The sequence below is a fragment of the Gambusia affinis genome, linkage group LG15 (assembly GCF_019740435.1).
Source record: "Gambusia affinis linkage group LG15, SWU_Gaff_1.0, whole genome shotgun sequence".
Classification (NCBI taxonomy): domain Eukaryota; kingdom Metazoa; phylum Chordata; class Actinopteri; order Cyprinodontiformes; family Poeciliidae; genus Gambusia; species Gambusia affinis.
Genome location: NC_057882.1, coordinates 11,718,196 through 11,744,847, shown reverse-complemented (window position 1 = coordinate 11,744,847; position 26,652 = coordinate 11,718,196). Strand labels below are relative to the sequence as shown.

At 38.4% G+C, this 26,652-nt stretch overlaps 2 protein-coding genes across 2 annotated transcripts in view; one reads left to right on the top strand and one right to left on the bottom strand.

Moving 5' to 3' along the window:
- The window catches only part of LOC122844835 (sorting nexin-19-like), a 100,013-nt gene that overhangs the window by 67,153 nt on the left and 6,208 nt on the right, over nt 1-26,652 (top strand). Inside the window, exons 4-5 of the mRNA XM_044140627.1 lie at nt 21,607-21,714; nt 25,107-26,627. Coding sequence (XP_043996562.1) covers nt 21,685-21,714; nt 25,107-26,627 — 1,551 coding nt within the window. The 5' untranslated portion in view covers nt 21,607-21,684. The remainder of the gene's footprint in view (nt 1-21,606; nt 21,715-25,106; nt 26,628-26,652) is intronic.
- Nucleotides 12,357-23,190, bottom strand: bco2a (beta-carotene oxygenase 2a). Its single transcript, XM_044140628.1, has 12 exons — nt 22,986-23,190; nt 19,585-19,768; nt 19,261-19,472; nt 18,718-18,833; nt 18,123-18,225; nt 17,490-17,618; nt 17,230-17,390; nt 16,981-17,148; nt 16,716-16,853; nt 15,521-15,703; nt 15,069-15,179; nt 12,357-14,392 (listed from the first exon to the last, which is right to left on the bottom strand). Exons 1-12 carry the CDS (start codon nt 23,011-23,013, stop codon nt 14,276-14,278), a joined length of 1,650 nt encoding a protein of 549 aa, XP_043996563.1. The 5' UTR covers nt 23,014-23,190; the 3' UTR covers nt 12,357-14,275.

Below are 26,652 nucleotides of genomic sequence, written 5' to 3'. Positions count from 1 at the left end.
CCAAACATTAGAGTTATTTTTTTCCACTTACAAGTCAAAAACCAAATTGGGGTAACTTTGCAAAGATCAGCAGAGCAGATGGATGTTTTTTCCCCAACACACGGCATCCACCCAACTCAGGTTCCTTCCAGCTGCTGGCGTCCTCTTTGAAATCGAGCTCTGACCATCGCAGTTCTCCTTCAGCAGCTGCTCTCTGTTTAAACAAAGTATTGATTCAAGCTGTCGTTTTTCACACTCTTGTTTGTGTAGGTTGTTGGTGATGATCTCTGATGTGTTTATGCCATGTTTGTGGTGTCAAAGTGCAGGTTGGTGTTAAAATGATGGCATTTAACTGCTATCAGGTTCCTTTCAGTTTCACAGTGTTTTTCTTACTGTATCATAGAATGCACAATGGACTGATATGATTCTGCAGAATAATGGCATTTGAAAATGAAAAGCATGATATATTCCAATGAATATAAAGTTTCTAAAATTGTCAATATATTCTGGGATTTTTCATGGAAATTGGCAAATTGATGACATCTGACTTTTTTTTTTTTTTTCTTAAAATAATGTTCTTGAAATTGACTTGGATCAAAATTATTAGGTTTTAATTACCTAATGCAGATTTCTACTTTCAAAAAACTGAAAAGCATAACATTGACGGTATTTAAAGGGGCTGCCCTTCTAAAAATAAGATGCCCTAAATTTGGACAGTTTTGCTTTTGATGTACTTGTTTAGAAAATGTCACATAGTTTGAAATTGAAAGGGAAGCAAAACTGAAGTTGATGAAAGACGGTTTGTGTTGTACCTAATATCTTTTTTATATTAAGAAGATTTTAAGAAAAAAAGGTTTTTGTGTCAACTGCGTGTGGTGACAGGTCAAATTTGTAACATTATTGAATTGTGGCCACAAAATCATTCCCAGGGCCACATACGGCCCCCACGCCACACTTTGGGAACCCCTGCTTTGCTTTGCATAATGACAGATTAGCTCAGTTACTTCCTTTGTCACCCCCTGTAAACTTGATATGCGCCACCAAACCTAACGTGTCAACTTGTGATTTACAGCTGCTCCAAAAAGACAAAATAACCGAGATGTTTGATGACTTTGTAGTTTTATTACTAAAACTGTTCGAGCTCAAAGGTGGGAATCTTTCATAATTCGTATTTACGGATCTGTGCGCACAGATTCCCTTTGATAAATTTATATGATTGTGGCACAGCATGAATGAACACAACCTTGTCTCAAAACCTGAGTGGGAGTCAACACTGCTAATTAAACCTTTGCTTATGCAGACATTGCAGCATATTTTCATTCACAGAGATAGTTGCAGGAAAGAAGGAACGCGGTTATATTGAAATAGGCGACTAAGGAATTTGGAAGAGAAACTGAGAAAATTAAACTTTTTTTGCATCTAGATGGTTCATTTCTGGAGCCATAGCAAAAAACGGAGCCAATGCCTTAAATCGAAACCAGCAGAAAACTACATATCATCCTGGAAACTCAGGCTTGATCTGATTTGGAAGCAATATTTAGTGGATGGACAAATTTACTAGAATGTATTTGTTGATCATTAAAAAGTTGAAGAGTCAGAAAGTGTCATCTAGTGTTCTTAAATTCATCTGTAAATGATTTTTCCCCAACATGGGATCAGTTCAAGTTTTGTGAAGATGTCTGTAACATATTTATGATTCAATAAACTGAGTCCACACATTTTATTACCCTATAGGTACAATATCTCATGTATATGTTGCTTTCAAATACAAAATGAAAGTTATTATTTGTTTGGTCATTCCAGAGATGAAGAAAACTTAAAATTGTTAGATGATATAAACACACTTCTAGTAATATTTTGTCATTATCTATGATGCCACATACAAATATTGTACCAGTCAGAGAAAATCAGTATTTTAAGTCTTTATCGTCATGTGGAAAGCTTGTATGTGGAATTTAAACTTGGATGAAAATGTAGTTTTTCTTAATCAACAAAGATAAGCAGATCATTTTTAAATATTTGTTTTATTACGATGGAGATGGAAAACAGCACAATCTTCAGAAGATTGTGATCATCTGCATAACCTACTATTAAAAATTACAAACACAAAATGACAGCCAAATAGTATTTTAAAGACTTTTATATGGTTAAAGTCGCTGCTTGATTTTTATTTCAAGGTGAAAACAACGTTGACTTTGAGATCTGTTATTTTTATGACTCATTATCATGTCTGAACATTATCAAAGAAAACAAACCTGTGCAAACACATCTGTGTAATTTGTACAAGATAAATTATATGCAACATTACAACTGGAATAATGTTTGAAGAAGCTTATTTTCAATCCAGGGGATGAAAAACGGAGAATGTTCTTAAATGTTTTAAATATTTTCTTTAGTAGATACAAAGATAAGTTAGGAAAAGTTTTTTGTTTCACAAACATTCTATTTTTTTATTGTGCATCATTTCACTGCATTTACCAGTTTTTCTGTCTTTGTATTTTGCAAAGATAGCAGAGAGCCTAAGGTTGATGTAAAGTATTTAATTGCAGTCAGTTCTGATATTGAACTAAATTAAGGCAGTCGTCATTTAATCCCGATGTGTTGGTGTAGAAAAAACCCCATTTTATTTGTTTTGGGTTTCATACCTATGTTTATTTTAAAGTAAAAAAATAAAAAAAAAAAACATCTGTATGGGTGTTGAAGTAATATAATTTTGTGTCTGCATATTTTATTTTATGTTGTTTCAGTCATACAAAAGATAATTTCTTTAATCGTTCTAACTTAATTTTTAGAATGCTTTTAATGACAACATAAAAATTTCCATAGCAACAGATCCATAATTTTAATGTTACTTCCTGTCGTAAGAAACTTTATTCATTTATTTGAGTATATTTTGTTCTTAACAGCATCTCTCTACCAGCTTTTTACACCTGTAGCTTTTAACCTTAAATTTTGATTTCAGAGTTATGTCTGGCCTTTGACTAGGCCATTGTAATTCCTGAATATTTTTAAACCACTACATACCCTGGCAGGCCACCATATTTCACAGTAGGGAAAGTGATGTGGAATATTTTTTTTGCTACACTTTTGTTTTCATTTAGACCAAAAAAAAGAAATAAATGAAAGTTTTTGTCACCTGACCATGTCATCCTCTTCCACATGTTTTCTGAGTCCTCTACAGGATTTGTAGGCTAGATTGATTTCTCAGATTTTTATTACATTGAAGTCTTTGACTGTAACTTGGAAAAGTGTTAAAAAACAGTCTAGAGGTGTAGAAACGTTTGCAAACTGCTGTAAAGTATTCATTAAGGACACAATGCAGATTGTGTCTTTCCGTCGGGGAGCCGTTTATCTTAGGTCTCTGTGGCCCCTGCATCCACAGGGCATTTTGGCCAAGGTCCACGTGGCACAAAAAGGCCGCGGCATTCCTGATGTCTGTGGCTAATCTGTGGTGTCAGCTTGTGTTAACGCCGCACCACCAAATTTGAGGGCACGCAGGGCTGGAGAATATTAAAATCTCCAACGAGCAGCATTCCTCCGCAGGAGGGCAGGGTCTGATGAGTGCAAGGGTCACCTAAGGTTGAAGAGCGGTTGTGTGTGAGAGCGGCTCGTATACTGTAACGGCTTGATCCGCCGGAGCAGGATGGAGGGGAACACACTTCAAAGAAGAGCCGCTTTCTTCTTGTCCGTCTTCATTGAAAGTGGACTAAATGAGCTTTGTGGGGGATTTTGTTGCCGCTGCCAGATATTCAGGAACTCGACTGAAGACCCTGAAGAAGGCGGGAGGCCATATGAGTAGTTAATTATTTGCATCTCAGTTTGCCAGATGCTTCCTGTATCCCACCCTAATCGACCTCTTAGGGCTGTGAGATGTCATTCTGCAAGTGTAAGTTCAGACTGGTTGTGCAAATCGGCAGACGTCAAATTTCACAGAGATGTGAGAGACAGAGACTTCAGTGCAGGAGTTTTATCTTCAGACATCCATCCATGCAACTCCCATTTCTGATTTCAGCGCGTGTAACGACTGAACAAACCAAATACTGAACTCTCCCTGGGGATTACAGCAACAACAACAACAACAAAAAAATGCATGAAAACATTCTGTGTTTTAAACCAGCAAATTCTTGTCTGTACCTGAGTTTTCAGCAGTCGATGCTGTTCAAAACACGGAAAGCAAAAAAAAAAAAAAAAGAAGGCAAAAAGAAGTTGGGGTTTTACTGAAACTGTTGTGCAGACACTGACATATGCTGCGCTCTCTCCGGCTCCCTAAAGGGAAAGGACAGGAATGCGTTCAGGGTCAGGGGTCGGACAGCTATGTACACGTGCAGAGTTGTAGCATGGCAACAGGTGCTGCAGAAGAGTCAAAGCCAAGTTCCTGAAAACTACCGTAAACTTTCAATCATTTTTAGTGTTCCTGAGCATTATCTACACAGGAGATTTTCTCTTTGCACTCTTCCCTTTGTAGTCCCTGTGACATCTGTAGCTAAAGAATTATGCCTCGCAATATAATTCTGTCCTATATTTGAGAGAAATACAGTTTCGTGCAGCCACCAGGAGTTTCTGCACAAAAGGAGAAGCTCTGAGGCCTCGTAGTGTCTTGAGAAACGATCGCTCTGTGCCAAGGTATTCCTTCTCCCTCCTGAGAGAGGCCCCAGCACTCAGCACAGCGAGGTCAACAAGTACAGACCATTACCCACCGCCTGTGAGCGCACACAGACAAAAACTTAAATATGCAGGCCGGCTCCTTTAAGATGGCAACTCAAGACTAGCCTGAATGCACTCGGAGTCGTAGCTGCAGCCGAGATACAGAGCAGAGGGAAGAAAAAGATGTCCCAATGTGGATGTGGAGAAGGCTAAACTTGTTTTGCTGCTTCTGCTGCAAAAGCTGTAAAGCTGCAATTATTCATATTGTAAAATTATGGGTGTCAGTTTGCTGATTGCGCCGCACTGAGGAAAAAGAGTCTTGTTGCTAGGAGAGGAGAGATTCGGTCTTCTCTTATTGGCTGCTCGCATGCGTAAGGCGGTCCAATGAGAGTCCTCTCCCCCCGAAGAGCAGCGCAGTAGTAGAGCTACCCCCACACACAGAGCCGATTAATATGTCAGACATGTTTTATGGGTTAACGTGAATCAGGCGAGATGTATTCAAAAAGACTGCGGTAGTAGTGTGTGAGGATGCACGCCTGGTGTGTGTGTGTGTGTCAGGTGGTGGGACGCCATGCTGTCACAAACACACACAGAGGTAAAGAGGATGCTTCATATTCTCCATAATGTTCACAAACACACTCGGTGTAATGCAACAAACTGACTGGAAGCTGAATCAAGACGGCAGGAAGATTCCTCACATGTACATGATTATCACATGAATGGAGCTCACAGCAGTGAAACACTAACCCTGTTCTGGTCGTCTGAAGTCGCTTAAAGGACGACTTGTGCTGTTGATTTACAGCAGACGGTACAGTTGTTACCAGGCGGCAAATCTCAAATCAAATCTGCAGAGGAATTCTGAACTGGTCTTTTAATGCTGTGCTTTTTATAATCTTAATATACCTCATTTTTACCAGTTGCTATTTTACTTACACACACTTCTTCAGGTATTAATCCACTAAAAATGTTCATATTTTTAAGGAACAGCAGTGCATCATAGCCGAAATAAATTTGCATTGTACTCCACATAATCAAAATATTTTGCTTATCTGAGAAAAATACTTTGAGGTTTAGTTGATTGCATATCCACCTAAAGTTTATGAAATCCAAAATGCTTTAGACAGTTTTAAATTTAAAATTACTCCTGTCATACATTTCCATACTTAACGTGCTACAACTTCAGTGTGTTATATTTGGGTGTTAGGTAATGGAGCAACACAAAGTGTATAACTGTAACGTGTGTGAAGCCCTTAAAGGTTTGTATTAGCATCATGAGGACCAAAGAACGCTGAAGAGAGGTCAAGTAATTAAAGCAGGGTTGCCATGTAAAACTACGTCTAAATTTCATCTGACAGAGCTGTGTTCAAAACAAACATGGCAGCAACTTCAGACATGCAGAGAGGTTTGCTATGTTTCTGGAGGAGCTGCAGAGATCCACGTCTCAGGTGGAAGAATCTGTTGATCAAACATCATAAATCTGGCAAGAAGAAAACCACGAGAAGTTTGTTATGAACCACAGGCACAGCAAACATTTTAAAGACGGAGCTCTGCTCTGATGAGACTAAAACAGATGTATATTTTTTTAGCCTGAGTGTTTGTGTGATGCGTGAAACATGTTGGTGGCAGCATCATGCTATGGGATCATCTGTAGTGATAAGAAAGCTGGTCAGAGGCGATGAGAGGATGAATTGAGTTAAATGCTTGAGGAAAAACAAAGTTATAGGATGTAAGTTAATCGAGACTTGACGTTTTTTATCTTTATCCTAGTTTGTACGCTCCACTCCTCAGACTTTTATTCACTAAAAAAAAATAAAAATCCTTTTCTTAACTTCCTCCACAATAATGTGTTTTGTTGTGCACAATAAAACCAAATAAAATGCATCAACATTAAAGTGACTGTCATGTGACATACTGGATTAAAGGAAAACATCTTGCGACATGAACCCTTTTGTAAATTTATGTAGCAACATTTGTTTTGAACTTCAGTCATTCTGCTGTTTGAGTAGAAACTATGATGACTACTTGAATTTATTTACTGCTATGGATTTTTATTGATTCGATTGTCTTTTCCTCAGTCAATGAGAGACTTTAGATTGACCAGATTCTGTGTTGCTGTCTTTGTTCAATCTGTTTTAATTTGCATTTTAAAAAAATCCTTGCTCATGGGGCAACATTTATTTTTGGCTTGCTCAGGCCTCTGACCTGGAATTTAAAATAAATCTGACTATATGCATTTGTTTTAAGCAACTTCTGTATGAAAGTTTGCTAGCCCTTTGATAAAATTCATCTACTTTGCAAACTGAATCAGGACAGAAGGACAGTGAGGAGAGGAAAGATTGATATGAGTTGTAGTTTGTAAAGTTCTTGTTTTGAAAAGGTCTAGTTTGTGAACAAACAGTACAAAAAATGTAAATGTTGCAAAAATCTGCATTTGTATAATCGGGGCCTAACTTTAAAATGAATCCAACTTATATTTGCAAGATATTTGAGTTTATATTTGTCTAGTAAAAATAAGTCACAATGATATAAATACAGAGAGTGCATTTGGTAACACACACACACACCCACACACACACACACACACTACTCCCTACAGAATGAACACACTTATCAGAATATATGACAACACAAATAAATAAATCTAAAGTGTTAGTTTTATTGAAGTCAGTATATTGCAGTACGTTAGTAAAGTTTGTTCAGCATCCTTCAAAAAGTCTTTAAAAATAAAAATATCTACATCAATAAACTTAAACCTGAAAGACCTGAAGTGAAATATAAACAGTCTGCACAAAAAACAGTAAGAAACTATATAACCTAAATCTAATAAGCCTCTGTGATATAAATTTTTTTATTTCAGGACATAATTAAAGATAATTAACAATAAAACATTTTAATCATGCACATCTCATTCACAAATGGGACGTAATGTGTCCTGTAAACATTTTTTTATTGCTTTTTTTATGACAATATAGTGGTGTAAAGAAATAATTTGTTCAAAATGAAGCTAAACATTTTTAAAATAAACTTTTCAAATTTCTAGAATTTATACTTTGCTCTTTCTTTCAGTTTTTAAGGACATCACATTTTAAGGACGTTTTGTTTCCCAGGGGCACAAACACAGTGAGACACTTTTCTGTTGGCCAGTAACTGGATGGCGTCCAAATTTACCAAACAAGAGAGGTCAAAGAAAATCCTGCATCTCTTGTGTCCTTTTCTACAACTCAGACATGCAATACGGAGGAGCTGGTTGCCTCAATGTGCCGGAGCAGTTTTGATGTAGAAAAAGGTCGTGTCAACGCGGCATCCTAATGGCATTATTGACTTGATTAAATCATTGAATAGGAGGTGTGTGTAGAGTAGGTGTGTGACTGTGTCACCTGCAGGGGCCGGGGGGACGTTGCCATTACGCTCAGGGAGAAGTGGAAGAGATTCCCACCAGAGGTCAGAGGTCATTTATGGGCCTCCACAAAGGAGCCCAGTACTTAGTGATGTGACCCATACAAACCAAAACATACCAGCAGATGCTGAAACAGTTGTGCCACTTTTGATTTAGACAATTACTGGGGCAGTATTATGTAAAAATAAACTTTCTTGACTGTTAAGTCGTATTATTACCTCATCAGAACCATACCTGCAGTAAGGCTTTGATTCTTTTATAGGCTTAAGAAATCCTTTAATCTACCGTAGCAAAACGCCTGGCTGGACCTCTTACTCGGCTCCTTCAGACTAGCCAGCAGTAATTAGCAGACACCTGGTGGAACTGGGCATCTGCTGAGCTTTTTATGACAACTACTTCTCAGTGCAACGCTGGTAAAAACGTTCTTGAAGGGGTAATAGAGGAGTGCTGTTGTGGTTACCTCCTGAAGGCGAAGTTTCAGAAAGAGCAGGAGTTTTTAAAGCCACAGAAACCCAATTTTAAGGTGTTAAATTGCAAAGTCAAATTTCTTTTAACCCTCCCATTGTCTTAGCACGGAGGAGCACAGAAGATTTTACAGTCGGACAACGGGGACATGATTGGGTCCCATCAGCTCGTCAGTTTCTGAAACAAAACAAAAAACTTTGTAAAAAAGCAAAAGGGATCAGTGCGACCACGCTGGGACGTGAACAGGGTAAATAGCTTGCAAGGTCCAATGGATCCTGTTTCTTAGGTCATATTTGAAATATACAGAATTTATAAAAGAACTGAAGGCAATATAGTAAAACACATAACACTGCTCCTTTAACTTAATGTAGCATTTTATCACTGATTAATAAATGTACTGAGCTTTTCTGCGAGATTATGCTACTGCCATTTAAGATCAATTTCTTTTAGGACTTTTAACACATCTTTACAAAAGTTGCCAACATATTTATCTGCATCTGTACATGGTGCCTTACAGCCGTGATATCTAATTCAGTCAAATATAAAGTGACTAGAAGAATTTCAGCCGTTGTACATCAGCTCAGAGATTGTTTTTTTTCTCAGCGCTCTGGTCAAGTCGGCTTTACTGATGTTTGCTTCTCTGCTTCAGGACCCGTTTATCTGCCTTCGCTTAGATCTAATCTTAAGTGTTTTTGCACTCCGTTCAGTTTGATTTTGCGTTTCAGTTTTTGACTTCTTACTCAGGACCTCACAGCGTACCGATCTGTTTTATTTAATAACTAGTTTGAGGACTTCATGTAATATTTATCTCCACCTACTGTCAACCTGAGCAGAGGTCTAATCAGAGGTAATTGCAAACACATGTGTGGGTGTGCGCAGCCAATTTAGATGTGATGTACAGCGGCTCAGTAATATAAAATATCGAATTACGTGGTGAGGTTAAACCGGCACACGGCACATGGCCCGCCTTTATATACCTTTATTTTTATTTTTTTTAGCTGTCTCAGGAGTAAAGGGCAATTTGTTTGTGTGTGTGTGTGTGTGTGTGTGGGTGTGGGCGTGTGTGTGTGTGTGTGACTATAAGCAGCCATGGCTAAGCTCATTCTGAAAGACATCAAACTAAGATTTCAACCCACAACCTAAATAACTAGCTTCTTTTTTTATTTCTTCGTCTTGGTGGACAAAGAGAGTATCCACAGCTCCTATATTTGTGTGAACACATGTTGTAGTTGCTGTTAATAGTTAAAACAGTCTATAAATCCACACTGTACATTATGTTCTCATCACCTATTAGTAATAAAACACCAGGCTTTTGCAGCATGAACCTGAGCTTATAGCAGAAAGCTGGAATTATTCATGGACAAGTCCAAATCAGAGCAGAATTTCTTCCATATGCTCTCCATGTGGAGGGGAAAAAAAGCCCGTTTTGTGAGCATGTTTAACTTTGAAACTTTACCCTGTGATCAGCTCTCAGTAAGGCTGCCGCCACAGATGTATAGAGTGGTGAGAAGCGATTACAGCTTGATTGTTTTTAAATCACTTGGCCAGTTTCTCTTGTGAAATGTTTGCTTTCACTTTTCACCGAAGCTGAACTGATAGTTGCTGTTAGCCTAAATGATTAGTTGTTTACCTATGAGTAGTTTCTTTTTATATAGAACTGTGAAGCTAAAACATGTTCGTTGCGAGCGCTGGAGTCATTGTGTCTTCAAAAGTTTCCATTTCCACAGAAGGCAGCGGCTTTTGGAGTTATTCATATCACTGACAAGAAAAGAGCTAAAAATACATCTAACACTTATTTTTCCATGATAACATCCTTCCAAAAGAATACAAGCCCTGACCCGAGTCTGAGCTGCTCTGCAGACTTACTAATGTATTAATATCTCTACCCTTTTTTCACATTTTATATCATTACAACCATAACATTAATATGTTTTACTGTGAGTTTTTGTAACAGCCAAACATAAAGTGGTGTATAATTATTTGGAGGAAGAGAGAGGATCATCTTTGGAGTCTGTCTCTATCAGCTTCAAGACTTCAAGATTATCTCTGAACAGTAACTCCCAGATTAGATCAGAATGGCCTCTAATCGAGCTAATTCTCACACATGAATATGCTTCGATTGAAACCTTTTCATCGTAGTTATGTATGGATGTTTCAGATTGTTATCCTGCTGAAAGATCTTCACTCCTTTCTCATGTTTTTTGGAGATCCTAATAAGTTTATTTTCAGGGTTGCTCTGTGTTTACCGCCACAAAAATTTGACCAGCTTCCTTGTGCCTGTTGAAAAAGAGCAACCCTGCAGCATGATGCTGCCACCACCATGTTTACTGATGGATATGTCAGTCAAAAAAACACTTGGTCTCATCGTCCTCAATGGCCACAGTCTCTGGAGTCCACAACTAATCCAGGAGACAGTTAAAGTTTTAGGATTTGTGTAGGTGGACGACAGTGTCCTTCTGTATTTGCAGTTGTGTCACACTCTACATTGTTAAAGTACCAGAGGAAAAATACATATTGACTCAATTCTTCTTCTGTCTGAAAAGAAAAATAAAACCACTGTGTGTTTCCCTGTCGCTTCACAACTACGCAATGTTTGGTGCTTGTCTGCCACAAAAAATTAAAATTAAATTTGTTTGTTATGCAACAAAATGCATCAAAGTTCAAGGGATATTACTTTTTTTTCAAACTTTTTTCATCTGTGTGATAGCAAATGATAAATTAATCAAAGTTTGCAGGTATCTGTTAAATCATTGTTTCCAAGAAAAATGCATCAAGCAGTCAGATTAATCAGTTTGATAATAGATCTGTGTTTTTATTTCCAACTCTGTACTCCTACCAAAAGTTCTTCTGAGTGTGTTAACATGGTAAAGGACTGATTCTGCAACTTTGCCATAAAGTTGCAATGAGAGCAACTCGAAAAGAGGTTGAAAGTTTCACCAATTTAAATAAGTGACGGGACACCTAGAGCTGCTGAAATTCCAATTACAGAAACGCCCTTGTTATAAAATACAATCTGCAGATCCATTTGGAACCATTAATAATGCATGCTCTGCAACCCGAAATCCTCCCACGTTAGCGTTTGTGGGGGTCCTTTTAAGATCGGGGTCCCTGTTGCTTTAAATGCCTCTCAGGAACACCCAGAGCAAGCTCTTTTTTTCCTCTCCTCTCTTTTGTTCACTCCTCTGTGGAAGTTTGCATCCTTTCTCTGGCCACACACGCAGCGTAAAAAGCGAAGCCACAGTTAGTCTCCATGCTAAATCCACTGTTTTGATTTAAATACATTTCCTTTGCAAACGAAGGTAAAAATTTCTATCATTTTGCATCAACTTGCATTTATTTCTCCTTTCTGGTTGCTGCATTTTCTCTTAACTGTCCCACATGTGCAGAAAAATCAAATCTAAACTTTAGAGTGAGCCAGCCAGCCTGGTGCTCCTTGATGCTGCCTCTCCCTCCATTAAAGAAAAGCGCAGTTTTTATCGCTCTCATGACTGGATTGTCCATGCTGGGTCCAGAAATGTTCCCCTCTGCTTTTGTTCAAACATTTCAACGCAAACTGCATCTGGTACGATTTAGAACCGCACAGCTCAAACAGGGAGAGTTTCTGTTTAACAATGTTACAACATATGGCATTTTCCGCTCAAAAATAAGCAGTATCAATGAATAACTCCTACAGGGAAGAATGTGGCAGTTTTTCACTTGTTAGAGTTTCTCTCTCTTTTTATAACCACTTATTTTGTCGAGGAACTGATTTCAGTTCTGTACTGAAATCTTGGATCCGAGTGACTGAAGTCACTTCTTGCCAAATGGTGCCCTCTAGTGGACAAGTGTTGGATTATTTTACCGCAGTCATGAATCTTGACAATCACTGTGCTTGTTTGTGATATTATTACATATTTATTAGACATCTGATTGGGCAAATATTTATTGAAAAACAATTCATTCAAAATTTAGTAACATGATTGGTTGCTCTACTGGAAACAAAATTGGTTTTCTTGGTGTGATGACAAAATGCAAATGCGAAAATTTTGTTTTCAGTGTTAACACGAGCAACAGAAGTCATTAATGCATTTATTAATGATAAATGATTCATTTATACTGAACAATTTGTGCAATGAAATTATGAATGGAGAATGGCATTAATATTACGACCACTTAAATCTTGACAAAATATAAACATCTTCATTTTTATATTTGCTATATATTTTTTCAGTTCTTGTGAATTCTAAATAAATTTAAACATTCAAAGAAATTTCCTTATTTTTAAAAATTTTGGTTTATTGGAAAGAATGCTTCCATAATTCTACCTACAAGTTTCGAGTTTTTTTAAATTTGTGTCTTCCTTGAGAAGCAGGACGCTGACGGGCGCCCCCTGCTGGTGCGATGGCCTCACGCAGCAGTTTAGTTCACCAATGCCCTGGCTGGCTCTTTTTGCGCCATAACATGAATATGGGATGCAGTTTTCTTGAATTTCCCATCTACATCTTATTGGCAACCTTGGAAGAGGATAGCACACAACATAAAATAAAATCCATCTGGTTTTCAGAGGCGTAATCTGAAATGTAAAAATATTCAAAATAGAAATCCCATCTTTAACTTGAGTAAATTTGAGTTATATGTTTCATATTAACAAAACAGCAAAACAGGAAGCCACAAAATATCATTGAAAAGAGAATAATTGTGCAACAGATATTATGTAAACAATTATTGTTTGAGTTTATTTAGTGGGATTCTGTTGGTTTCCATTCACTAATTTAATAAATTTACTAAATTTAATGTTGGACTTATCTGGATGATTATAGGTCACACACAACCTTAACTTGATGTGTAAAACAGATGACCAGGAACACTTTAGAAGTTAGCGGATTAAAAATTTTATTATAACTTCGATAATAGAAAATGTAGACGTGAATAGAAATATTTAAGTACACAAACGGAAAAGAAAAATTGCACAAAGGCAACTGATTTTGGCAGCTTATTTAAAACTACTGTGTCCTTAGGAACAACTTGTCAGTTTTGAGCTAATGTGTAAAAAGGAATGAAAATAAGAATATCATATGTCAGTTAATAGCTTTATAGGCAAAAATTTCAAGAAAGCAGATAATATGTTAGCAGCATTTAGTCAGTATAAAAAGTGAATCGCTTAAACATTTTTTCACGCGCAGGCCTCTTTATAGGCACATTTTTTCAATTGCGTGAGACAAAAGGCAAATCAGCCAAAACATGGCAGCAACTTGGTGCTTGTAAACATTTAGATGTGGTGAAAACGACTTCCTGCAGTTCAGAATGGGAAAATAAGGGGAAGTGAATTTGAAGATGGCATAATTTTGGTTGCAGACGAGGTTTGTCTGAGTGTTTCAAAAACTGAATAACATCTCTGACTGCACAACATGTCGTACCTTCAAGGGGAAAGGCTGCAAACCACAACGGGTGCCACTGCTGTCAGCTAAGAACAAGAAACTCCAGCTACAATTCATACCTGCTCTTAAAATGACAAAATAACAGATCAGATCAGAGGAGTCTTGAGCTGAGCTGCTACATTCAACAAGATTCGCATCATGACAAAAACCTTTGGGGATTGTTTCACACACTTTGCTGAAAGTGCACCATGAAGAATTAAAACAACTCTGAAGACAAACACAAGTGCTAGAAGGTTTAGCTAAGAAAATAAGTGCACATTGTAACAGCAACTTTGTAGCCTAAGGAATACTGTTTCTTTTTGCTTACTACTTGATTTGTACCAGTTGCATTATATGCAGTAACTTTAATCCTGTTAATGTAGAAGGCAGTGGCTTATGGAGAGGCGGAGAAGGCACCATGGAAGCCATAAGCCATGTTAACAGGCACGTTAGCTCTTCCCAGCTCCTCAAACGTTTTTGCATCCAAAACCAGGAGAAATGTCCCTTTATCCTGCAGAGAGAATGGAGAAAATCAGGCATGGAAAGGACAATCAATTCAAACAAACAGAAAACCACTGCAGTCCATCTTTTGGTGACATTAACCCTCCAGTAACGTAATATAAATGCAGCATACAGCTGCTAGCTTAAAAGAAAGAAATGAATCATCTTCTTACTGGAGTCAACATGAATTTATATTAAACCTAACATAAGCATTCCAACACTGAAGCTTAACTTAAAACTTAGTCTGTGATTAAAGCAATATTTTTTATAAATTTACTCATAATTTTTATTAGGATTAATTAGCATAAATTTGTATACATAATCAGTATTTTCCTGTATGTATCTGGGACACAAACATAACATATTTGTGTGACGTCCACAGGAACAAGCAAATGACAGACCTTTCATGTTTCAATATTTTAATACTGATGCTTTGTTTCTCTTGCAATAAAATATATTCAACAATATCAAAGTAAACACTTTGTATGATTTCTTTGAGGAATATTTATTGAGGTATATTGTGTGTATAAATCATAGGTTTTTAATTGAGTAAATGTTCAATCTTAAACTAAATCCCCTGACGTTAGACAGTTCTGCACACAAACTCAGTGGTAAAAGTATTGCACTTGTCTTCATGTAACTGTTTCAGTAAAATTCAGTATCAGGCCTGATGTGGGGAGTTTTACCTGTGAAGGTGTGAGAACCACCGACAGAATGACTCCAGCATCCTCGTCCGTCGCATCAGGCGACGGCACAAACACCGGCTCTGATGGGTAGAAACCCTTCTGTTGCCAGACCTGCAGTCATTTATGGCCCACACATTACACTTTAGGTTTTCTTTGACATTTACTGCTAGTTAAATTAAACAAGAAATCCTTATTTGGATTTTTTTAGGATCAGATCCTCTGTGGTTTCTTGCAAATAATTTTACAAACCTGATATATGATTTCTTCAATTTATTATTATTATTTTTTGCCTTTAAAAAAAAAAAGCAACTCTACTGAGTTACTGATCATGTCTATTGTTAGCTTGTTCTGCAGGCTTAAAGAACAACATGTTGCAGAACCCTGGTCGAAGCATACAGTTGTTGATGGTACAGTGCATCGTCCAAAATGAACATTTAGCAACACGAGCACACCTTAAGTGTCTTGTCGTTCAAGTCCATCTTGAGCAGGGAGTCTCCCACCATGTGTCTGAAGCCACAGCCGTAGAAGTAACGATATGGCCTGGTGTTAAATTGGCTGTAGTTGATTTGTGGGAACTCCAGGCCACCGTACTCATACAGGTCATCTCCATGGAGATCCTCGTGTTGGCAGAAAACCTGTTGACGAAGACAAGAAAAGCTGTGTGTTGCTAAAGTCAGACTCTCATTTAAAGAATGGTTAGGCTTCGTTCAGTCAAATTCAACGAAGTTGGACACCTTATGCATCACTAGAATGTGTTTGTTTCTATTTATAAGCTTCATTACTGGCCCTGATGTTAGGTAAATACTCGACTGCCTTTTTTGTAAAATCAGATTTTTTATTTTTTTGTTTTATTTTTTATTTTATTTTTTGCCGTGGTCGTTCACGCTTCCAAATAAATGCGACCTGTATGTGATCTCCAGCGTGAACTGCAAACGACCTGGAAGTGTCTCACATGCGCAGTAGAGGGCGCAATAGCGTCACACAGACATAGCGTGCCCTGCCAACCGCCATAAAAAAGAAGTGCTCAGTGTTTGCGGAAGTAAACATGGATGCTAACGGTGGAGCATAGATTTTGAAGTTGTTGTACGACCGCAGCCAGCACTTTAACAACTTTATCCTCCTTATAGTCTGTCGTGGTTGTCGTTTTTCTTCCCGCTTGCGTGCATCAGGATGCAGAATAGGGATATTTGTTGAGTATCAGTGACGTTCAGGTCAGATGAATGTGACCTGGTCGTTAGGTCACATTTGAATCAGATCGGATATTGAAGTAGTCTGGGTCATATTTGGGGAAAAAAAAACCCGATCTGTGTTGTTCAGGCTGTCATGAAAAAGTCAGATACCGGTCACATTATCTCAAAAAGAATTTGTTATCGGGTCACCTCAGGTTGCAGTGTGAAGGCAGCCTAAAACCTTTGGTTGGTTGATATCTGAAAATAGGCATAATAACTGCAATTTGATGTGTATTACTATTGCAGAAAACAATGAACTGTATTTTTATATCCAATGTTTCCTAATATTGGAGAGCTTATTTGAGATGTTCTCTAACGTTCCAGTGACATACAACAAATTTTGTGGTTGTAACCTAGTAAAATATAAAATTTGTAAGGGGATTGAATATCTCTGGAATGCACTGTAAATCCCTCTCACCTTGTTGGCACTGATTTTGATGCATGTTGCTTTGCTGGAAGGCCGAGTGTTCAAGTTCTGGTTTGTTGGGGTGTCACTGGTCACATTTAGGGGCAGAACAAACCGCCGTGGGAAAGTCTTGTCAGTGGTGTTATACAGCTGGAAAGATCACAGAGGAGCAGAATGATTTTGGTGTCTTTAATCAAAGGAAGTCTGGAGGCTGACTGGTTATCTGAGAGGAGAAAATAGGTTGCGCAACACAGTTTGTTTATGTTGTTTTACTGACTTCATCTAGTGCCTCTCCTGATTTGCGTAAGTTCTGGATGAGGTAGTTGCTGATGGCCTGGCCGCTATCTGAGCAGCACATATCCAGCATCAGGAAGCCGTCCTCCTCAAAGGCATTGATCTGGTGGAAGGTGGAGATGGCTTTGGTGTGATACTTCATGGGAATGACCTACACAGCAATAAACAAAATCATGAACTTTATGAAATTATGACTTTTGGTTTTAATTTTAATTCTTGCTTTTCATCAGACCTCTCCTGAACGCTTGTCAATGAGATGGAAAACAGTTTCCAGCTTTGGATCCCAGTATATTCCCTGGTTTAAAGCCTTTCCTCTGATCTTGCAGGTGACTATCTTCAGGAGGTCCATCTTAATTGGCTGCTCGATGAAAACCACATAGTTCTCAGACATGGCTGGTACCAGAAAGAATGGCAAGAAGAGAGGAGCTTTAGAGCTGAAAGCAGCAAATGGAAAAGAGTTCAAAGAAGAGGTACCAAGAAGCATGGCTTTACCAAAGCTGTGGTAGTAGGAGGGATGGGACTTGTTCGCTGGAACAATTGAACAAAGGACTTTGGCTCCTTGCAGGGTGTCTTTTATTTCTGTTTTCTCCGGGGGGACTTTAATGATGTTGTACAGTGCTCCTAAAACATAAGAGATATCATTGGCTTTGCGGTGAAATTTATATTGAGGTAAGTAACTTTTTTTTTTTTTAAGTGTTTTTTGGGAGGGGGGCGTGGGGGGGGGGGTTGACGTATTTGTCAAAACTTACAGTATAATTTGAGGAAATTAATATGTGAAAGCAACTTAATTCTCACAGTGCTACTTTTACCAACCATTCAAAGCCTGAGGGCATGAAGTTCCAATTTTTGGCACCAGTGGAATCCCACAACTGCTTATGGCGGAGAAAAAACTTACCGTTCCAAAAAATTATCTGTGGCTATGCTAACTGTAGCAATGGGGGAGTCTGGCAGGTTTTTTATTTTATTTTATTTTTATTTTTATTTTTTACAAGTTATGATGTCAGGACAAAGTGACAATTGTAAAAAAATATGTAAAAATTGTTATTTTTTATAAAACCTATGAAAAATGAAGACATCAAACAGTAGAAAAACCTAGAAAAAGTTATATAGGTGTGCTTCACTAACCTTTGCTTCCATAGGAGTTGCCCATATTGTAGGCGGTGCCGTCTGGGTCGTAGTGGGGATGAGCAGTAGCTCCATTCACAGCAATGAACTTACTCCAATCAACCTGTGAAGCACAAGTAATGTTCTAGTTTCTAGTTTCAATGTGTCATTACAGAGAACGGTACAAAGTAGTGCACAGCTGTGACTTCCAACAAAAATCTGGAAAGTGTGCTTTTCTGTACAGACCAGCTTTCACTACAATTACTGCTGCAAATATAGAATATAAGACATATTAAAGACTAATATTTTTCCCATTCTTCATTGCAGCATAACTCAAGTTCAGTCAGATTAGATTTAAAAGTATCTTGTGAACAGCAACTTTCAAGTCTTGCACCTGAACGAGATTTAGGTCTGGAGTCTGATGTCAGTCAATCTTCCATTATAGACACATCTATAGATTTATTTTATGGAAGGGAGCCTCCCAGCAAAGACTTTTTGAACAGAAATCAGAAAATGATTATGATAGCTGCTAAAACTGTATTACATGACAGAAAAATATGTTGCACAACATTTAAAAATGGAGGAATCGCCTCCTTTGTGATGACTATGATAGTACCTTTTCCAACATTTCCAGGTTTTCCGGGTTCACTTTGTGCATGAAATTTGTCTCTGTGCTGACATAGTAGTCACCCTTGTATTTCACAAAGCTCACACTTGCATTGTCTGTAGGTTCTGGAACAGAAAAAAAAACAACTTTAGCTTCTTTTATGTTCATGAAAGAGTTTTCATCTTGAACTTACTGTGTGGAGTTTGGTTATGTAAAATGTTTCCTCCTCCCTTGCTTCCTGCTATATTTTATTATTATGTAACTGCTTCACGGAAAATTCCTTAAGAGGCTTCTCTCCAACACAGCTGGAGTACAAAAGAGCTTGAATAAGCAAAGACTTTAAAAATAGTTTCTGCACACTTAATCAGAGCTAGATAGATTATAGTTTTTTTTGTTTGTTTTTTTACAAATCTAAACTCTTTCTTTCTTAAGACAAGATTGAAAATAAGAAGGAAACACCAAAACTGAGAATGATTTCTAGAGAAGTCTCTCTGTTAATTTTTCTCCATCCTCTGTCAAATCAATATCTAATAATCCACCCACTGCACTCACCAATCATCTCAAAGCGAGAGAGAAATCTCTGGAAGAAGTTTTTACATGGATCAGGCATCGCCAGGGTACCGAACTCTGACATCATGATGCGATCCCGCTCGCTGTTCTTCTTGTAGGTGTCGCTCTGTAGGAAACGACTCTTATACGTCACCTGGCCGTTCTGGATCTTAAACTGGTGCAGCATGGCCATCCCATCAAACCAGTGGTTGTAGCTGTAAGCAAAAACAAATGCTGAACTGGATGTATAGAATTACATTTTGAAGAAAACATATTAAGACCAAGCAGAACCAGAGTGATGCAAACCAAGCTGATTTCCATACTCACTGCGTGTTTCCAAACTCAAACTTCCCTGGTCCATTGCGGAGGAAATTACCATTGATCCAGGAAGGGATGGAGCCTTCAACTGTGGTGGTGATTGGTTCAGGGGTTTCCTCTACTGTGCTTATAAGAGGAGCAATGCTCTCTAGTCCTGTAGCTACTTTGGTCTTGGCAGTAGGTTTGGCCTCATCTAAAGAAAACATAACCAGTATCTTAATTACACTCTATGGATATAACAGTTCAGCTATAACTATTACTATTATCACTTTTATTTCTCTATCAAGCATCATCCATGTGCTCATTATAGGGATAGCTAGTGCAGCACACTGCTCTAAACAATAAAGCTGTTGTGATGTTGTGGATTAGAAATCTTTGCCTTGAAGCAAGAAGATAAGGGTTTTGATTCCAGGCTCAAGGTCTGTCTGCATGGTCTTAGTGTGTTTTCTTCATACACAAATGGTCTCTCACCAAGTACCATGTTTTCCTTTCACAGTCCAAAAATGTGTTATGTGTTAGATTAAATAGTCCACCTACATTGACCTAAGAAGTCAATTTACACCAGACGAGCCCCCATTTGTCACTTGGGGGCTCGTCTGGGATAAATTGAAAATTGAATAACTAGTTAGGGTTTTTTGGGGGAAAACAGCAGATCTCAAACTGAAGGCAGAGGAATTCCCTAAACAATTGACTGCTGTTTAGATTAATAATAATTAATGCAAATAAAATTTCTTTTAGAGGAGTTTTAGACTTTTGTTGTCATTTAGTAACACTTAAAATTCATCATGCTTGTTGGTCTTCAAGCATAGAAAACATCCATGTGGTTTGCATGTTTCTACACAGTATAACTGCCTTTGGTTGCACAATATGTTTATGAAAAAAAAGTTCTTAAGTAATATTTAGCTTTGGTAAGACCATGAAATATATGTAAAGCAAAAGACAATTATATAACCATGACATTGCAAAAATAGTTTGATTTGTAGAATTTTACTGAACTCTAAATTTAGATTTCAGTTCTGGTAGATATTTTTATGTCAGCAATAGAAACTGTTTACACGACTTTCTTCAATAAAGTGACTATTATAATGGACACGTGACAAACTTATTTCATTTAAAGAAAGTTACAAAAGTTGTAAAAAAAAATCAATAGTTTTATTTACTGGATCACTGGTGGCCTCCTTGCACAATCAACCTCTGTACACATTCACATTGAAATGTTCAGCCAGACATGCATTTAATTTCAGTCAGCCCTGAGAAATAAATGATTTTTTTCTCATCTGACTTTGAATGCTAAACAAAATCTGACACATGAACCCAATAAAGATCACGCGGTTCCTGTTCCCTCTGTTCTTGTAGGCAGCTGTTTTGTTTTTCATAGAAACAGTAAAAATGTAGCTGACAAGTCAACTCCCTCTCTCCTGAGGATTGGCACTGCAGGATTATTTCAAAGAAGAGTTTGCCAAAATGAAAACTCAACATTACTCAAAACAGAATTCATCTAAGTTGAACATCTTTCCAAAAGTAGCGCAGTTCTAAAAACAAAACAACAAAAAAAACATAATAAAATAATAAATTCGGACTTATTAGAAACATAAACTTACAACAAATGTCTAAAAAATAACTGCTTGACAGCTAATTAATTAAATACAAACGCTGAATTGCAATTGTGCTTCAAAGCAGTAATGTTAAATCTGAGCTTTAAATTTGAGAGAGGAGTGACTGTCTGTTTTGGAGGAAAATTAACATCTTTGATTTAGGAAATTCATACCATTTATTGGGAGCTTAGTCCAATAAATTGTCTTACAGAAAATTTTTTAATTTGGTTTATCAGTGAATCACGTTTAACCAAAGTGTATCATCTTGTGGAGGAAAGTATTCAACATTTAGCCATAAAGGCACTGAAACATTCTCTTTACCAAGCTCTCCTTTCTGTTGTGTTTCTGTATTAACAGTCCAGACTCTAATGTTGCCTAGCTACAGCATAAACAGGATTTCAGCCATCTAAACTTGATCTTTTCTCTTTTTCAACAGCTGGTTGCCTGCAGCACACAGCAATTAGCCCATAAACTGACTCTCCACACAACATGGAGATGAATATCATCTGTTGCTATGGGAACAACACTCTCCTCAACCAGGAAGGTACACCATTTTCTTAATAATACTATTCGTGAAACCTGATACCTCCAGAGTTTGAGGATGTTTGCTTAAAAATAACAACCTTAATGCACACCAGCAGTCCTCATTTGGTAATTCACTCAGATAAAATCAACTTAGCTCAGGACCATGTTGACATGTGTTAACAAATAAGAGAAGCACTTTACAGAATCTGCTGGGCCAAAACAACTTCATTGTTTAGAGCAATGTGCTGCACTAGCTGTCCCTCTGTCAGGTTGGCTTTTGCCAACTCAGGTGAGTGTCAGCAGTCGGTCAGGTCTACATTCACATGTCCCACATGTGCACCCAGACCTATGCATGTGTGAAATAGGCCAGGGGGGAATTGAAGATGCAAGCTGAAGCTGAATCTGATTTTATGCAGTTTATCAAACACTTTGTTCCTTCTGATGAAAACTGAATTTGTGCTTTTTATATATTCTAAAATTCATTCTGGTGCAGAATGAATTTGTAAGGATGAAAAAAGGTCCCAATATGTCTAATCAGACAGAGATTCCTAGAATCAAACTTACAAAGCACAGGGAGCTATTTGAAACTGCTGCAGATGTCTTGTACACACGCTTCATACAAGTGTATGAGTTTTATGTTTGGCATGCAGGCATGCTGAAGAATTTCTAGGAGTTACAGAAATCCCAAGTTTCTGATTACTTCTGGAAACTGAATTTCACTAACATTCAATAACGGGATTATACTTTGCAGAAAGAGGTACTATTGCTTTGTAATAGTAGAAGCCTAGAAGATTTAGTACATATTTTTGGTTTTTGTCTTCTGTGCTATTACACTATAATTTTGCTTTTCTACTTGTGCAGTTTCCCCTAAAATAGTTAAAATGGTTTGTTTAATGTAGCTTTTCAAACACTCTAAATGTCAGTCTCATAAAACCAATACTGGTGTGAAAACAGCTCAACTAAAAGGCATGATGCCTGTAACTAAGTCTTTATTTAATTTAGGAGAAGTGCTAAAGAGAGAGTGTTGTATTCAAACAAAACACAGCGTATAAACGTGAAACCTGATACCTCCAGAGTTTAGCTGCAAAAAGAACATTGTGTCCTACAAAGTCCACAAAAGAAAACCCTAAGCTGATTTTTTAGCATATGTAGAAAAAACTTGTATAAATTAGACATAGTAAAGCTCTACTATAAGATCAGTGTGCAAGTAGCCATCTTGATATCATGGTGAATGAGCAGGTGAACAGCTGCTTTCATTCTTACTTAGAGTATAACATGTAGGAAGCTCACCTGGATTCTGCACCTCAACAGGAGCCATCAGGACTGATGGATGGTTGCAGATCCTCTCTGCTTTATCTGAGATCTGTCCGATTATAAAACGTTTATAACTCTGGGAAGGGTTTCTTATATGCTGTACAATTGCTCCGCCCCCTCCTGATGTCAGCTCAGCTCTGTGGGCTGTTGTGCAACGTCTACCGAGCGTGCAGCACAGCGAAGCCACGGCATGCGGATTATATAACGCTTTACTCCAGGGAATTAACCCTCTGCTGTGCAGTCAGGCTGCTGCAGTAAGGGACAACTGTGCATTTAGTAGTTTTATTTGGCATTTTCTCACATACATGCCAAGTTACATCATTTTATATAAGTGGTGGGGAATAGGTTTCTGTATTTTCTAGTTTCAGAGTCACAGTTGGTCTTGTGTTTGTTGTCTTTTTACAATAGGCTTGGTTGAATGTGTTTTCAAGCAAGAAGAGGGTGCCAGAACTTTTTAAATTGGTGAACAGATGGAGGCTACGACTCATCTCGAAGTGCAGAATAAATCCAAAAAACAAAATATCATTTTAAAATGTTCAGCATCATGTTCTCACATACATAGGCTTCTGGGGGCAAAGGGAGGGATACGTATTTCAAAGTGGCAACCCCTGCAGAAGACAAAACATAGAAACAAACAAAAATAATAATTTTATTTCTGTATGCCTGATCAACCTTTGACATCAGTTTTTTTTGTTGCAGAATTTAGTAACTTACTAATGATCTGAATGACCAGATATTTACAGTATTTCAAACCCAGATATTTGCTGGCTATGAAAATGTAATTTTTTTCCATCCACAGAAGAATTGGTTGTTTTATTATGTGCATAAACAGCTAAGTGAAGTATTAGCAGCTTCTCTCAGACAGTCAGCTGTCCATATGGGCAGCAGCTTTCAATCCAGATAATCTTTGCTGTAGGATTAAAGCAAGTCCAGAAAGCTTCAGGAGGAGAAGCAGGACAGTTTTCCAGCTAATATACACCAGTCACATATCAGGTACTGTAGTCCTATATTTTGCAGTCATAACATTGTATTTCATGTTCTACATGGCGATTAGTTTTAAAATAATGTTCCATAGTTTAGCAGGGAGTTGTTTTAACACTCTCAATCTAGTTTAGCCGACCAGTAAACTGACCTACAAGTTATTCTAATATTTATATCGACTGGGTGACTTTAACCTTTGGAGCAGCAAACATTTCATAAATACTGAGCTGTAGATTTAGACAAAAAGTAAACTTTGAGAATGTTTATAAGACGGATGCAAATACAGACAATACGTCCTTGAGCAATGTTAACCTGGGAGTAATTGTACTTGAATTTCCCCTTGGGGATTAATAAAGTATTCATCATCATCATCATCAATTATTGACAGATTACCCAGGCGATAAATAACTAACTGGAACAGATGGAAAATTTTACATGATAAATATTTTAATATATGATACTGGATTTATTTTCTCAATTATTTCACCTTGAATTAAATTTGAATTTACAGTTTCACTTATTTTTTACTATTTTGTACGTCAAAGTTACAGTTTTATTTAAAAGTAGATCAAATATTCTTCAGTACAAAATTTATGAATGCAATTTATTTTAGTTTGGACTCTCTTTACTGTCCTCATGGTGGCGTGTCGACGTGAGAAAAGACTCTGTTGACACAGACTTCAATGAACAAAGAAGGATTTAATTTTAACCAAGCCCACATCAGAAATTACAGATCTGTGCTCTAAACCGGAGGAATCTTTTGTCAATGTCGAAGAATTCCCGTTGATCCTTAAATAAAGGCTCTTTTATTCCTTTCCACACAGCATCGTTACATTCCTCAATTCGTAGCTCTGGCTTTAGAAGCTCTCTTTTCTACAGGCACACACTCCTCTAATTTGGCAACAATTAACCTGGGTGATACTGAAAACGTGATTGCTAAATTAAAACGATGTGCAATCATGTATTTTAAAGTTATTTTTGAAAAATTCTCTCACTGTAGTGACTTACCCACATACCTCCGCTTTGTACCTAATAATTGCAAAAAAAAAAGTCAATATAACAGTTTTCTCTTTAACGTTTTGTTCTTTTAAATTACCATATCGTTGTTTTCCACAGGACGTCATCTTCCATATTTTTGTGATGCCCTCTTCAAAGAGCGCCACTCACTGGACTTTGTTGGAGTTATTCGGCCAGCGGAGGCTCTTGGGTTTCGGCGCCATACTGGCATGGCTCATCCTGTTCCATCTGCTGGTGAATGTGTGGCTGCTCTGCGTCTTCACCAGCCTTCTGGTGGTTCTTGGTGGTTGGCTCGGGTCCCGAGCTGCCCTGGATGCTAACAGTTTCCTGCATCTGGAACATTTTTTACCCCTGGGGAAAGTTGCCCCTCCTCTATGTTCCCCTGAGCATGAGTGGAGGCTGAACCATGAGATCCACTGTGCGGTCCACAAGGCAGTACGGGACTTTGTGTCTTCATGGTACCGCACCCTGCTTCCTGAGGTGGAAGGAGAGTTTGAACGAGCTGTGCGTCACTCAATGCTGGAGTCGGTGATGGAACTGAAGGAGCGTGCGCGGCGAGTGGACAGGAAGGCTCTGGTTCAGCGGCTCTTAGAGCTGTATGGCTGTCACCTGCAGAGCTACATGACTGTAAGGCAGATCCAGTTGGCGCAGAAGGAGAGCAGTGGCCAGTGGCAGCTCTACAGTAAAGTCGAGTCTCCTCATCCAGCTGTGAGCAGCTCCACCGCTGAGCTAAACTACACCCGAGCGTTGGTTAAACTTGTGTTGCATATCCTCGTCCCATACCCTCAGATGGAAACTAGGACCGGGGGTTACATGGTGGCAGAGCTCATCACCTGCAATGTGCTGTTGCCATTGATAAGCAGGGTTTCCGATCCCGACTGGCTCAATCAGACCATTGTGGACATATTCACCAAAACCAGAGAATCACAGGATATTAGCGTGGTTGACCCCTCTGTCGATGCACTGTATAAATGTCATGGACGTGAGGAGTCGTGGGCTACTTGCAAGTCGCTGTCTGTCTCTGATCAGACCGATTTCAGCTCCAAAAACACCTCTGTTGATTTAGATGAGCCTCAGAGCCAGAGTGCGAACTCTGGGACAGACTTGTCTCAAAGCAGTCTGGTCAGCCTCACGTCCACCACCCGAACATCCAGCTACCACCCAGGCTTAACCACACCGTCCAAGGTAAACTGCTGCTCACTCACATCGGGCCAGTATAAACAGTCATCAGAGACCAAAACCATTTCTGCAGAACCACTTCTCCATTCGGACTCAGATGACGACCTGGCAGGAAGTGCTTGCGACTGCGCTCCCACCACCAACCTCTGCAACCTTCTCCCTGTAAATGATGAAGAAGCCTGCGGTTGTTTTCGACCTCTGAGAAATTTTGGATCGAAGGTGGTTGAGCCCAAACACTCCCAGTGGCCAGCTGGCATTGCGCAGGACAAATCCCCAGTTTGTCCCCCCAAAAAGCTTTGCCTGACCTCGTACAGCTTTGATCTGTCCAGCGGCCCGACTACAACGCCATTCAGAGTGCAGAACGTTCACATTTCTGGCACAGTCAATGTGAAGGAGCAGAGGAGCGCTGGCACTAATCCCTACACACTCTACACTCTCAAGGTGCTTTTACTTACTGTTTGACGAA

Excerpts from the sequence above, each read along its gene's own strand:
- bco2a (XM_044140628.1), bottom strand. The coding sequence starts at position 23,013 with ATGGCTCCTGTTGAGGTGCAGAATCCAG. Across the intron at positions 18,226-18,717 it reads ACCTGGAAATGTTGGAAAAG|GTTGATTGGAGTAAGTTCAT; the intron begins GTACTATCATAG and ends TGTGCTTCACAG. Across the intron at positions 15,180-15,520 it reads TGAACGACAAGACACTTAAG|GTCTGGCAACAGAAGGGTTT; the intron begins GTGTGCTCGTGT and ends AAATGACTGCAG.